Here is a 15,389-nt window from a genome sequence, read left to right as displayed (position 1 = left end):
CATGCCCAGCTAATTTTTTGTATTTTTAGTAGAGACGGGGTTTCACCATGTTGACCAGGGTGGTCTTGATCTCTTGACCTTGTGATCCACCCGCCTCGGCCTCCCAAAGTGCTGGGATTACAGGCGTGAGCCACCGCGCCCAGAGTTTTGAGGAATACTGGTCATGTGATTTGTGGAATGTCCTTGTTTCGGTTTTCTGGTGTTTTTCTCATGATTCAGCTGTGGTTATGGGTTTTGGGAAGGAAGACCACGGAGGGTAAGTGCTCTTCTCATCCCCTTATATTAAGGGTGATGCTGTCAAGACTGCATGGCTGAGGTCATGTTTTCCAGGTTTCTCCACTGTGGAGTGACTCCCTCCTTTATGTACTGTTCGTTTTGGAAGGGAGTCACTCTGGACGGGTACTTTACTGGGACGGGGAGTTCTGTTCTTCCTCCTGGAGGACGGAGTAGCTACATAAATTATTTGAAATGTTTCCGTATGGAAGATTTGCTGATCCTTACTCATTTGTGTTTATTCAGTTACTCATATCAACATGGACTTGCAGATATTGTGTGTATGCTTTGGGTTATCATCCAGTGCCGTGTGGTTTGTTTTGTTGCCCCCGTCATCTGGCTGTGTCCACTGGGAGCTCCTTCAGCTGGCTCCTGTGTCCCTTTCACATAGTCACATTATTATTTGTTTGCTGTTTTTGAGCACTTCCTTACTTTCTGGAACTACATGATGTTCTGAGATCATCTATGTGTTTTCTGCCCGAGCCTTAGACTCCAGCATTTCTCCAAGGATCCCCAGTTCCTTTTGTGGGAGAATGGAATTAGAAACCAAGATCTGGGCACTGATGTGCTCATTATTACTGGGATATCATGGCATCTTGGCCCCCTCAGGGGACAGAGTTGGGAAAACAGGTGTGTATATACAAATGCGTGTATATAGACGTCTGTGATTATTTTGATATATATCCATCTGCATCCATATTAAGCTCTACATGCGTTCATGTTGATGTCTCCAACTCTACAGAGATTATTCTAGCCTGTAACTTCTCTGTCCAGCAGAGAAAATCCCACTGTGGCTCCTGCTGTCCACAGTCCATTTACTTATCTGCTCCACTTTGGTATACATGGAGGTTTCAAAATTGTTGTCCTGTACTCCTTGGGAAATGACTTGATCCCTTAGAGTACAGCGCTCAGGTACAGTTCCTTTCACTTTGAGTCTACATTCTCCCCTCGTTTCCACGTTACTTAGGTACTTCTCTCCCCGTTTCCACGTTACTTAGGTACTTCTCTCCCCACCCCTCTCTGCATAGTTGAGACCTATACGTGTAATCCAATCGGTTTCTTCTGCCTCAGCCTGCATTCCATAGGGCCTCATTAATTGTTTTTAAAATCGCATAGACGAATGTTTGCTCTTTGTGCTGTAAAGTTCACTGGATTTGAGAGAGGCATCCACAACTACAGTACTGTACAGAACAGTCGCACTGCCCCCCAAATCCCTGTGCCTCACCTCCTAAGCTCTCCACAACCACCGGTCTCTTCTCCATCTCTTGAGGTTTTTCCCTTTCCAGAATGTCGTATTATTGGGTTCATGCAGTCTGCAGCCTTTTCAGACTGGCTTCTTTTGTCTAGCAATATTTGTTGAGTGGATTGAGAGTTCATTTCTTTGTATCTTTTGATGCTATTTACCATGTGGCTATACTGATAAGTGGTTTAACAAGTCTCTTAATTTGTAGCTTCTCTTTTCATTCCTTCCTTCTCACCGTTTTGTTTTTTTTTTTTTTGGCTTCTACTTTATCTGTTGAAGAACTTGGGCCTTTTGACTTACTGACTTTCCTGTAGTCCGGATTTGCTGATTGCACACTCCACGATGCAAGTTCAAAGTGGGTTTTTTTGGTTTTACTTCCTACAGATTGGTAGCAGGGTCTTCTAACAAGGCTTTTCCTGTATTTAGCACATAGACTTGATCACATCGGTATCAAGTGGTTGCAAGCTTAGATAGGAAGTAAACTCAGTTTTCAGGGATTAAAATGACCGGCCTTGTGGATATATGAGTCTTTTTCTTGCCTGTTTTATGTTGGCCAATACCTGTAGCAGAGGGTGCTGAAGAGTAGAAATTGAGAGAGAATTGAGTGTGAGTTTTATTATTACATGTTAGCAGCTCTGGAATTAAGTGGGCATGACAGATTAAAATGAGGCTTTAGGATAATGTGATTGCTCCCCATTCATGTGTAATTGACAGTCGGCGTGGTGAGCTCGATTTAAAAAGAAAGGCTAGTCTAAGACAGTTGGTACCAGGAGTATTTTTGCCCCAGCCTGCCTCTGCCCAAGTGTGTGTCCCTCGGCCCAAGTGTGTCCCTCGGCAGCTCCCAGCATCTCTTGGGCTTCCTCATTTTCCATTTATGATAATACAGTGTTTACCCCCATCTTTGAGGGATATATTCCAAGAGCCCCAGTAGGTGCCTGAAACCACAGATAATACTGAACCCTATATATACTATGTTCAGACTTTTTTTTTCCTTCATAATTTCATGGGTAGATTTGTTCTGACTGTAGATCTTAGCAACCTCAGCGTATGATACTGTTTTCTTATTAAGTCAAGAATTTTCAGCTTTTCACGTAAAAGAAGCCCTTTGTGGCTTTTCTTTGGCGTATCCAAATTTTGCAGCATTAGTACTCTGAGCTTTGGGGCCATATTAAGCCAAATAAAAGTGGCTTGAACACAAGCCGCTGCAACAGTTGATGTGATCAGCAAGATGGCTGCCAAGTGGCTATTGGGCAGGTGGCCTAGACGGCATGGAGAAGCTGGACAAAGGGATGGTCACGGGACAGAGCGGGATGTCACTCAGTTTCATCCTGCTTCTCAGAACGGCGGGCAGTTTAAAGCTTATGAAATATTTCTGGCATTTCCATGAGGTTCACTTTGGGTAACTGAAACCACAACAGGCGAAACTGTAGTTAGGGAAGGACTACTGTGATATTTTATATTTCATACATAATTTCATTCTGATTTTGGTACTTGGGTAGGCCTGGCAAGTAAGTCTCTGACCTTCCCAAGGACACTACCGGTAACTGCTGGGTCCTGGCCTTGAAACAAGGTCAGTCTGAGGTCTTGCCCTTGATGAATGAAATTACCCCTTCTATAGATTGAAAGGTCTGGAGTCGCTGTACCCTTAGATTGATTTTAGTACCTTTAGATTGAGATTGAGAGGCCTGAGTCTGGGTGTTGATGTGTCTGAGGTTGGGGAACTTACCTTGAGAAAATTACCTAATTTTGGTGAAGTCTTTAGCTTTTTAGTGCCATATTTTTTCATATAAAGGAGAGAATATTTAGGCTGGGCACCGTGGCTCACACCTGTAATCCCTGCACTTTGGGTGGCCAAGGTGGGTGGATCATCAGATCGAGATCCAGACCATCCTGGCCAACATGGTGAAACCCCATCGCCACTAAAAATACAAAAATTAGCTGGACATGGTGGTACACGCCTATCATCCCAGCTGCTCGGAGGCCGAAGCAGGAGAATCACTTGAACCTCTGGGAGACAGAGGTTGCAGTGAGCTGAGATTGTGCCACTGAACTTCCAGCCTGGTGACATAGCGAGACCCTGTCTCAAAAAAAAAAGAAGAAGAATACTTAACACCTGTCCCTTCGCTTACGCCAGTGTTTGAACCCCTGAAAAAGTCACTAAAGAGAATGCACAGGAATTAAACTTACCTTCCTAAGATGCTCAGGTTCTAGACCAGTAGGAAGTCATGGGTAATGTGTGAAAAGTGCACTAGCTCATAAGGTGCTGTGTCATGTTTGCACACTTTTTAAAAGCTGGACTCAAAGTTCAATGTACTGATGAGCCATCCATGAGTACAAGGGCTGTGCCCCTCTTGCTCCTCCCGATCCTTCTTGGGGTGGGAGGCAGTGTAAGGAGTTAAGAGAATAGGATATTCAGAGGAATATTCTTTTTTTTTTTTTTTTTTTTTTTTGAGACGGAGTTTCACTCTTGTTACCCAGGCTGGAGTGCAACGGCGCGATCTCGGCTCACCGCAACCTCCGCCTCCTGGGCTCAGGCAATTCTCCTGCCTCAGCCTCCTGAGTAGCTGGGATTACAGGCACGTGCCACCATGCCCAGCTAATTTTTTGTATTTTTTTTAGTAGAGACGGGGCTTCACCATGTTGCCAGGATGGTCTCGATCTCTTGACCTCGTGATCCACCCGCCTCAGCCCCCCAAAGTGCTGGGATTACAGGCGTGAGCCACCGCACCCGGCGGAATATTCTTAATATTGGGACTGAATTAATGGATTTGGCAGGATGTTTCTCTCAACAACAATTTGTTTAAATTAGTGATCCCTCTCCTGATTCCTGTCACATACAAATCCTGGTTATGTTTCAGGATTTACTGGCAGTCTATGGAATCTACTTGAATTAATTTATAGGAGAAAGGGATTTAATTCAGAAGTCATTGCAAGGGCTATGGGAGTAGTAGATTCTAGATTGAGTTTCTAGGAAAACGCACCAGCTTGGGGAATCCTGCCTCTTCAGCCCACTACACCAGGAACTAGTGTGCTGGGCTGCTTAAACAGGCCACCCCTTCAGGGTCCATACCAGCATGTGGGTGCCCCCACTGGGCCTCTCCCTTTGGCTTACTCACCAACCCCATGGTCTGCAAATGTGTCCCAAGACATGTTTGGAACCTGACCCACAAGGGTGCGTGGGGAATGCATTTTCAAGTGTTTTTTTTTTTTTTTTTTTTAATCTTTTCTTGGAGACAGGTCTGGTTCTGTTGCTCAGGCTAGAGGGCAGTGATGTAATCTTGGCTCACTGCAGCCTTGACCTCCCCAGCTCAAATGATCCCAAGTACCTGGGGCTACAGGTGTGCCTCAGTGTGCCCAGCTAAGTTTTGCGTTTTTTGTAGAGATGAGGTTTCGTTATTTTGCCCAGGCTGGTCTTGAACTCCTGGCCATAAGCAGTCCTCCCACCTCGGCCTCCCAAAGTGGTGCTGGATTTTTGGCATGAGCCACCACGCCAGGCTGTGTTTTCTACTTTAGTGCCATGAAGGGAGTTAGAATAAAAATGAATGTGAGTTCCATGTGCGTGCCCAGGGCTGCTGTAACAAACTACCACACACGAAGTGACTTAGAGCAACAGAAATTTCATCTCCAATTCTGTGACTGGAAGTCCAAAATAAAGTGTTTGCCGGGTAGTCCCCCCAGAGGCTCTTCCTGGCCTCCTCCAGACGCTGGAAGACTTGTGCTGCCTCCCTCCTGTGTCTGCCTCTACTCAATTTCAATCTGATGCAGTATTAATGGACTCACCATTGCACAGTGCAAGTTGGGGAGAAATAGCATAACAGTCATGGCATTGTTTAATGACAGGATACATTCTGAGAAGTGCATTGTTAGGCGATTTCATCCTTGTGCGAACATCATAGAGTGACGTAGCACAAAGCTAGACGGTACAGCCTACTGCACACCCAGGCTGTGTGATGGAGCCTGTTGCTTCTCAGCTGCAGGCCTGTACAGCATGTACTGTACTGAACACCTTGGGAATTGAAACACAACGGTGAGCATTTGTGTGTCTGTAGCCAAACACAGAAAAGATAGAGTAAAAATACGCTATTGTAGTCTTCTGGGACCGCCATTGTATATGCAGCCTGTCATTCACTGAAACATCGCTATGTGGTGCGTGACTAGACAAGACATAAGATAAAGGCCTTATCAGTATGTCAGGGACAGCCGTTTTCTGTATTTAGTACCAGTTGCCTTGTTGGTTGGCCGCTTGAATCATGTTAGCTGTGTTGGCTCCATAAGGCCTGTAAAATGTGTCTTCCCTGGTGATCGGTTAACCTGTGCGGGGAGCATCCTAGGTTGTGTAGTAGAGAGAGTATAAAGGAGTGTGTAGCACACCAAGGGCTTGTGTTTAGCTCAGTTTGGTTCAGTTCTGAGATTCATCCACGCTGCCAAGTATATCATAGGTTCCTTTCTGTTGCTGTGTAGTACTCTACTGAATTAACTGTACTATAGTTTATTTTTTTTACTAGTAATGAACATTTTTATTTTCAGTGTTGAGGTATTACAAGTAATAATGCTACAAAAGTCCTTGTTTGTGTCTCGTATGTAAACCTATGAGTTGAATGGTTGGGCTGCAGGGTATGTATGCTCAATTTAATGGCTCCTATCAGTTTATTTTGAAAATAAACCTAGAACAAATAGCAAGAATGCCAAAATTAATATCATACATTTATATGAATTCATTAATTTTAGCTTCTTGCTAGCTGGTTTTATGTCTGTACCTTTTTCTGAATCATCTGAGGGTTGGTCATGGGCATCATGACAGTTTACCGCCTGGGACAGTCATCACAGTCAAAGCTTAATTTTTCAAGTTGTGTTATCTAACATATATTGTCCAAACTTAAGTACCTGAATTGTCCTGGTAATATCCTTTATGCTTTTAAATATTTGCATACAGGATTCAATTCAGGATCATGGATTGCATTTGTTTTCATGTGTCTTTAGATTTGGTTCATCTAGAAATTCCTAGCCTGTTTTTCTTTCATTATGTGAATATTTTTGAAGAGCTCAGGTCAGTCATTTTGCAGATGTCCTTCAGTTTGGACATGCCGCCGCCTCCTCAGGAGTAGGTTCCAGATGGACCGTGTTGGTCGGAGCATTCCGCAGGTGCTGCCGCGCCATCCTCTGCACCTGCCCCCTCTGCGGCGGGGGCGAGTTTGCTTAGGGTGGCGTTGGCCAGAGTTCTCTGTTGTAGAGGTAATCTTTGCCTGTTTAATTGACTGACGTCGTCTCTGGGGTAATACTCTGAAACTGTAGGTATTCAGTGCCTCAGTACACAAGTACACATGCGTGTGTGCATACGTACATATACAAGCAGCCTGAGTTCTGCCTCTGTGGGTTCAGTCAACCACAAATTAAAGATACTTGCGGGGAGAAAAGGGATGATGAATCACTACTGAACATGTACAGAGTTTTTCTCATCTCATTATTCCTGAAACAATGCACTGTAACCACTGTTTGCATAGCACCTACTTTGTATTAGGTATTATAAGTAATCTAGAGATGATTGAAAGTTTATGGTAGGATGTGCATAGGTTATTTGCAAGTATATTTTATATTGGGGAGTTGAGCATCCATGGATTGGTACCTGAGAGGGTCCTGGAATCAGTTTCTAGATACCGAGGGACAATTCTATATGTAACTTAATGTATTTTTTTATTGAGGTGAAATTCACATAATACAACTAACCGTTTTAGAGGAATCTTTCAGGAACACTTAGTGGCTCACACTGCTGTGCAGTCACTGCTGTACCTATATCAAATTTGAAAACGTTTTCATCTCCTTGTTCTCCCTGCCCGCAGCCCCTGGCACCTTCCCATCTGAGATCTCACGGGATACGTGATCTTTTGCTTCTGGCTTCCATCACTTAGCATGATGTTTTTAAGGCTAGGCAGCATTGTAGCGTGTACTTTGTTCCTTTCTGCGTGGAGTAATTAACATTCCACTGTGTATATGCCACAGTTTGTTCACCCACTCACCTGTTGATGAATATCTGGGCCGTTTTTGTTTAGACAGTTGGGAATGACAAAAATTTTTTTTTTTTTTTTTTTTTGAGATGGAGCCTTGCTCTGTCATCCTGGCTGGAGTGCAGTGGCACGATCTCAGCTTACTGCAGCCTCCACCTCCTGGGTTCAAGTGGTTCTCCTGCCTCAGCCTCCCAAGTATCTGAGATTACAGGTGCATGCCACCATGCCCGGCTAACTTTTTGTATTTTTAGCAGAGACGGGGTTTCACCATGTTGGCCAGGCTGGTCTTGAACTCCTGATCTTGTGATCCGCCCACTTTGGCCTCCCAAAATGTTGGAATTACAGGTGTGAGCCACCGTGCCTGGCCGACACAGTATTTTTTACCCAGTGGTTCTAGCATCCACTGATGATTCTTGCCTGAATCAGTTATTACTATGATAAGTATAAAATGAAGATCTTGTTTGTTTTTTTTTTTTGGTTTTTTTTTTTTTTTTTTTTTTTTTGAGACGGAGTTTCGCTCTTGTTACCCAGGCTGGAGTGCAATGGCGCGATCTCGGCTCACTGCAACCTCCGCCTCCCGGGTTCAGGCAATTCTCCTGCCTCAGCCTCCTGAGTAGCTGGGATTACAGGCACACGCCACCATGCCCAGCTAATTTTTTGTATTTTTAGTAGAGACAGGGTTTCACCGTGTTGACCAGGATGGTCTCGATCTCTTGACCTCGTGATCCACCCGCCTCGGCCTCCCAAAGTGCTGGGATTACAGGCGTAAGCCACCGCGCCCGGCCTAAGATCTTGTATTTTTGTCTTTCTGCGGCATTTATTAGAAGGAGTTCTCCTGTGAAGAAGACTTTCTGTGTATTTGTATAGTATTAATTTCTTTTTTAAAAAATCTGATGGGTATATAGTAGGTGTATATATTTATCAATCTGGACTTAGGGATTCTTTTTAAAGTCAGTATAAATAATTTATTCCTATTATTCATTTCTGTGCTCAAATTGTGCCAGTATTGCCAGTGGTACCTGTCCCTGTTCACACGTCCTGTCAGTGTTGTGTGAGTCAGTGGCGTCCTGGGTGGTTGGATGTGTAAGGCTTGTTTACCACTGTGTGCCTCATTGCCGTGATCTAACATTTCAGGTTTTTGGGGTCTGTTTTTTGGTAATGCCCTGCTTCTTTTTCTTTCTCCCATACATTGCTTTGATTCATGTCTCCCTCCTTTTTTCTTACTGCTTCTAAATTTGCTGTGGTTTGGAACCTGGATTCGCAAACCTGAAATGATGTCAGGTTAAGGGTGACTAGATATGAGTTACCGGCCTGCAGTGGGGACGGGAGCTGGGCTTGGGGTGCTCTTCAGGATCAGGAGGAGGACGTAAGGGGAATATCCTCGTAGCTTACAGGGTTTTGGCAGTTGAGGTTGTGGGCTGAGTGTTCCTATGGGGAACTAGTTTTCAACTGAATGAAGTCCCGTTTGGGGGGAATTGAAAGAATGAAACTGATCCTCTAGAGTGGAGCTCGCCGCGGTCCTTCCTCCAGTAGCTGTTCCGGGGGGATCCTTTGCTTGACTGTTTCCTCCGAGCACCCCTGTCCTGTCACCGCCCACATCTTCGCTTCTCTGAATTTCAGGCCAAGTCCTGCATCTGCCACGTCTGTGGCGTCCACCTCAACAGGCTGCATTCCTGCCTCTACTGCGTCTTCTTCGGCTGCTTCACAAAGAAGCATATTCACGAGCACGCGAAGTCGAAGCGGCACAACCTGGGTGAGGCGAGCTTCTGGGATGGGGATAGTTGTGGCCCCCAAATCGCTACTCTTTGATTTGCGGTTCCACTCTTCCAAAAGTCTCCTTTGTCATTTATCTCAAGTAATGTGTGCCCCTCACTGGTGACACTTGTTACGGGAAGTGAAAGGGACAAGCCGAGGTCAGCTGAATCGCGCCCCCAGTTTGCCTTGGCATCGCTGGTCCTGAATGAATGGCCTGCTGTCTATGTCTGGCTGACTTCCTGTGAAAAGTTACACCATCCCTGCTAACGAAACATTAGACCCTCATCTTTGCCTGAAGCACATAGTTAGGAATCATCTTAGGCAAACATTTGTAAAGAAAAAGCTCCATGCAGTTCGAGACCAGCCTGACCAACATGGTGAAACCCTGTCTCTACTAAAAAATACAAAAATTAGCCGGGCGTGGTGCCACGTGCCTGTAATCCCAGCTACTTGGGAGACTGAGGCAGGAGAATGGCTTGAACCCAGGAGGCAGAGGTTGCAGTGAGCCGAGATTGTGCCATTGGACTCCAGACTGGGCAACAAGAGATTACTCAGGTCAGCACGGGGTTGGGTGTGTGCAGGTGATTTTATGGCCTCAGCCATGGGTTTCATTGTTTCAAGTCACACAGTTCCTGAAAAGGCTCCCTTAACATTGTGTGTGGCCTCAAGATAAATTTACCTTTCATAGCCTTACAAAATCAAACTCATTCTACATTCTAGAAGTTACATAAAACTCTTGGCTTTTTTTTTTTTTTTTTTTTTTTTGAGATGGCGTCTCACTCTGTCACCCAGGGCGGAGTGGCGTGATCTTGGCTCACTGCAATCTCACCCTCCTGGGTTCAAGCAATTCTCCTGCCTCAGCCTCGTAACTGGGATTACAGGTGCCTGCTACCATGCCTGGCTAATTTTTATATTTTTAGTAGAGACGGGGTTTCACTGTGTTGGCAAGGTTGGTCTCCAAACTCCTGACCTCAGGTGATCTTCCTGCCTCGGCCTCCCAAAGTGCAGGGATTGCAGGTATGAGCCACTGCACCTGGCCTTGGCTTTGTTTTCTGTGTGCATTAAATATTTCTTCTACACAGTAGTGTTTTCCTTGGAATGCTTATGAGGTTGACAGATTATCCTTCAGAATAGCATTTTCAAGGAGTCCATGCCAGAGACCTGTTTTAGGGAATAATTCATGTGAGCCTAGTGATTCCAGGTAAAAATATTTTTAGGCCTTTCCCCCTTGAAGTTCTGTAATCTGATGCTCTCTTAAAAACATTAGCCTAAAAAGACCTATTGGAAACAATGTGAGTCCATCAAGTTACTGCAGTCACCCGTGTCCCTTAAAGCTCTCTACAAGGAGTGCTCGTAGTAAAGGATAAGACCCACAGCTTTAACTGAGGCTGACACAGAAAGTGTTTTTGATAAAAATATTATATAGATATATATATTTATATATATATATTTTTTTTGGAGACAGGGTCTTGCTTTGTCTGGAGTCCAGGCTGGAGTACAGTGGTGCAGTCATGGCTCCCTGTGGCCTTGACCTCCTGAACTCAGGAGATCCTCCTGCCTCAGCCTCTCATTGGTGCCTGCCACAGGCACACACCACCACAGCTGGAATCCCAGCACTTTGGGAGGCCGAATAACTTCCTGTGTTTAAAAATTTTTTGGGCCGGGCGCGGTGGCTCACGCCTGTAATCCTAGCACTTTGGGAGGCCGAGGCGGGTGGATCACGAGGTCAAGAGATCAAGACCATCCTGGTCAACATGGTGAAACCCCGTCTGTACTAAAACTACAGAAAATTAGCTGAGCATGGTGGCGCGTGCCTGTAATCCCAGCTACTCAGGAGGCTGAGGCAGGAGAATTGCCTGAACCCAGGAGGCGGAGGTTGCGGTGAGCCGAGATCGCGCCATTGCACCAGCCTGGGTAACAAGAGCGAAACTCCGTCTCAAAAAAAAAAAAAAAAAAATTTGTAGAGGCAGGGTCTCAATACGTTGCCTAGGCTTGTCTTGAACTGAATCCTAAAATGATTCAGTCCACAATAGCTCTAGGGGATGAAGAATTTGCCTTACCTTGTTCACTCAGTTCTTAAGACTGTGAGTTGTCAAATCCCTAGACTGTAAGCTCTTCAAGGAGCAAGAAGCGCATTTTCTCCATGTCATGTAATTTTTCTAAGGTGCTTGGCAGCATTCTGTACCCTGTGGAGTACTCAGTACCTTTTGTTTGATGTTGCTGACAAGACCTAAAAAACAGTCCCTTAAAAAAACCCAATACAATGCAGCAAAAATGATGTATTATTTTTTCTCTTTTCTCATAAGCCATAAGATATGTATATCAAAGTGATTATATGAAGCATCTGCTATTCTTCACATAAGTATGGTTTATATGAACTACAAATACCTTTCATCAACATTAAAGAAGCTTAAATTAAAAAAAAACAACAAAAACCGAATAACTTTCTGTGTTTAAAAATTTTTTGTAGAGGCAGGGTCTCAATATGTTGCCTAGGCTAGTCTTGAACTCCTGGGCTCAAGCGATCCTCTGGATGTGGCCTTCCAAAGGGCTGGGATTATAGGCGTGAGCCACCATGCCTGGCCACGGTGTGTCTGATTTTTTTCCTAGTAAATTTATTTTTATTTTTATTTTTGAGATGGAGTCTCTCTTTCTCGGGCTGAAGTGCGGTGGCACAATCTCAGGTCATTGCAGCCTCCACCTCCCGGGTTCAAGTGATTCTCCTGCCTCAGCCTCCTGAGTAGCTGGGATTACAGGCACGCACCACCATGCCCAGCTAATTTTTTGTATTTTTAGTAGAGACGGGGTTTCACCATGTTGACCAGGATGGTCTCGATCTCTTGACCTCATGATCCACCCGCCTCTGCCTCCCAAAGTGCTGGGATTACAGGCTTGAGCCACGGCGCCCGGCCATTTTTTTTTTTAAAGAAGTGATAGGACGGTGGAGCGGTGTGGCTTGCACCTGTAATCCCAGCACTTTGGGAGGCTGAGGCAGGCAGATTACCTGAGCTCAGGAGTTCAAGACCAGTCTGGGCAACATGGTGAAATCCTGTCTCTACAAAAAAATTTAAAAATTAGCAGGGCATGGTCGTGTGTGTCCGTGGTCCCAGCCACTCACTCAGGAGGCTAAGGTGGCAAGATTCCTTGAGCCTAGGAGGTCAAGGCTGTGGTGAGCTGTCGTCAAGCCACTGCACTCCCACCTGGGTGATAGAGCAAACCCCTGTCTCAAAGAAAGAAAATAAAAAAGAAGGGAGATGATTTAAAGCAAAACATACCTCTTACCTTATAATATGATGTGTTTATGATCACAGTGTTTCCCTGTGGACACCTGGAAGCCGTCACCTCAATACCATACTGTTTTGCCACAGCTACAGTTATTGTAAAGGAAACGTTTCTTTAATTTCTAGGTGACATGGTGGTAGGTGATGTTAAAGAAAGCTTTAAGTAATAGAGATGAAAATGAGTAAGTCAGTCATTGCCAGGGGACGTATCTCATTTGCAACTAAGAGCAACTGGTTGTGAAAAGGCTGCTTGAAAGTAGGGCCTCAAGTTGTAACAATGAGTTCCCTGGCCTTTCTGGAAGGAGAGCTGAGGGCACACAGGGCCCTGATTGGCCCCGGGTGACCAGGCTTCCTCATCCATGGCGAGGGATTGGCAGAGTGATGACTTCTGACATGGAGGAAGTAAAGGGAGACGACGCTGATCAGGACCGGGTGGGTGTGATAAATTTCTACAGTAGCTCCGTAGTGTAGATACTTGCTTTGAATAGGATAAATGAAGAATTGTTTCTGCTCTGATTCTCAGACCAATGTATGCTGCTATTACACCTGGGCTGGGATTCAGTGTGGTGGAAAGGGCTATAGGACATTGGAAATATATTTGTACTTAAGAAAGTACGTGTCTGGGCATGGCGAATTTCACTCCATCACCCAGGCTGGAGTGCAGTGGCTTACTGCAACCTCCTCCTTACGGGTTCAAGTGAGTCTCCTGCTTCAGGCTTCTGCGGCTAGGTGAGGGGAACAACCCCAGCAGTACTTAAGCTCTCCCAGGGTGCGCCTGCAAATGTGGAGCTGAAGAGTACCAAATGCTGCCAGTAATCCTGGAGTAGCTGGGATTACAGGCATGCGTCACCAGCCCAGCTAATTTTTGTATTTTTAGTAGAGATGGGGTTTCACTGTATTGGCCAGGCTGGTCTTGAACTCCTGACCTTAAGCAGTCTGCCCACCTCGGCCTCCCAAAGTGCTGGGCGTACAGATGTGAGCCACTGCTTCCGGCCACATAAGATCCAATTAACTTTTTTTTTTTTTTTTTTGAGAAGGAGTTTCTCTCTTACTGCCCAGGCTGGAGTGCAGTGGTGTGGTCTTGGCTCACTGCAACCTTTGCCTCCCAGGTTTAAGCGATTCTCCTGTCTCAGCCTCCCAAATAGCTGGGATTACAGGTGTATGCCACCATGGCTGGCTACTTTTTTGTCCTTTGGTAGAGACAGGGTTTTATTATGTTGGCCAGGCTGATCTTGAACTCCTGGCCTCAAGTGATCTGGTCACCTCGACCTCCCAAAGTGCTGGGATTACAGGCATGAGCCACAGCTCCCGGCCTATTAGTCCCATTTTATAGAAGATGCAGTTGAGAAACTGTGGGAGATCCATTTTCAGGTAGTTATAGGTCAAGATGTCAATCAAGGTCATCCGATGAGAAACTATTTTACCCCTGTCCTTAAGGTAAGAGTAGCGAATCCTGCCAACCACAAAAGCCATAGCAAGTTGCTGCTGCGTTCTTTATAGTGATGGTGTCAGGAATCCTAGATGGAAGCACAGTCACTCTGTGTCAGGTGGCCAGGAGTGAAAATACCCAATGCAGATGTACCAGTTTTAAATACCACACATTCAGAGAAGGTGGCAGAGGTCCTGATCCTGGAGTATTGGCTACTTTGAAAAGTATGTATGGCTTGCCTCTGTTTTTTAGACACCTCAGCCCTGGGCATGAGCTCCCAAGCACAGAGCACGCCCCTCAGCTGCTCAGGATAGGAAACCCTGCTGGACTGGGCACTGCGGTTTGGGCATAGGAAGGTGCCGTGAACAGTCAGTGTCTCCAGAACCTCACTGTGTTTAACTCTACCCTGCAGCATTTCCTTGTTTTTAATTCAACTCGGTTTCTCCTCCCTCTTTTCTCTCTTCAGCCATTGATCTAATGTATGGGGGCATCTACTGCTTTCTGTGTCAGGACTACATCTATGACAAAGACATGGAAATAATCGCCAAGGAGGAGCAGCGGAAGGCTTGGAAAATGCAAGGTGTGGTTCTGCCTCAGTTTACCTCCCTGACGCTGCAATTCCCGCATGTCCACCAAGGGCAGACCCCATAGGAGAAATAGAAGTACCTAGTAGGAAGGTGGCGGCTGGTGGGAAGAGGCCCCCCCACCTTCCCCTAAGGCCCGCAGTGGAGTCAACTGAAGCTGTGCGCTGCAGGGGAGGGGCTAGCTTTGAGGCATGCATAGCTCCCCCTGTGCCTGGGACCACTTCCAAGGCGTTACCATGCAGGCCCCCCATGGGCCTGCGGCTGGGTTAGGGGAACAACCCCAGCAGGACTTAAGCTCTCCTGGGGTGCACCTGCAAATGTGGGACTGAACCAGTGTGGTGAGGTCACACCTCTGAGGAACAGGTGACTCCATATCTGGAAATCCCAGACTGGTTTGCCCCCAGCTCTACTGGATTCTAGCAAGTGATCTCTTGTAATGTTATGTGTAAATATACCTGCTTCCTCCCAGGAGGGCAGACTGTTTTCTGAGTGAGTTGTGGTAGAATCTCTCTGAAAACTGTGGACTGTTTGGGTGATATTAAATCCATGTCAGCAGAGTGAACTCAGCAGACGGAAGCGAGGAGAGTCTCCTGCCAGCCCCCCGCCCCGCACAGTCAGATCCTTGCCCCCAGATCCGCCCTCGTGGCTCTCGCACCAGTGTGGCTTTCGCACTTGCCGTCACCTTTCCGTGCCACGCACTCTGGTTATCGGCTGCACCGAGTGAGAGGCGCAGACGTCATGCAGTCACGTTGTTATTTATTTATTTTTGGCTTCCCTGACTTTATTTTCTTTTTTTTTTTTTTTTGTTTTCATTTCTGACAG

The 15,389-nt window shown here is 45.9% G+C and overlaps 1 protein-coding gene across 1 annotated transcript in view; it reads left to right on the top strand.

Moving 5' to 3' along the window:
- Window positions 1–15,389, top strand: part of USP22 (ubiquitin specific peptidase 22) — a 41,583-nt gene that overhangs the window by 5,757 nt on the left and 20,437 nt on the right. The window contains exons 4-5 of the mRNA XM_032263515.1: window positions 9,139–9,271; window positions 14,450–14,563. Coding sequence (XP_032119406.1) covers window positions 9,139–9,271; window positions 14,450–14,563 — 247 coding nt within the window. The remainder of the gene's footprint in view (window positions 1–9,138; window positions 9,272–14,449; window positions 14,564–15,389) is intronic.

The sequence above is a fragment of the Sapajus apella genome, unplaced genomic scaffold (assembly GCF_009761245.1).
Source record: "Sapajus apella isolate SASKATOON/1434 unplaced genomic scaffold, GSC_monkey_1.0 scaffold136, whole genome shotgun sequence".
Taxonomy (NCBI): Eukaryota; Metazoa; Chordata; class Mammalia; order Primates; family Cebidae; genus Sapajus; species Sapajus apella.
Note: the sequence above shows the minus strand (reverse complement) of the source record. Positions and strands in the feature narration are given on the sequence as shown.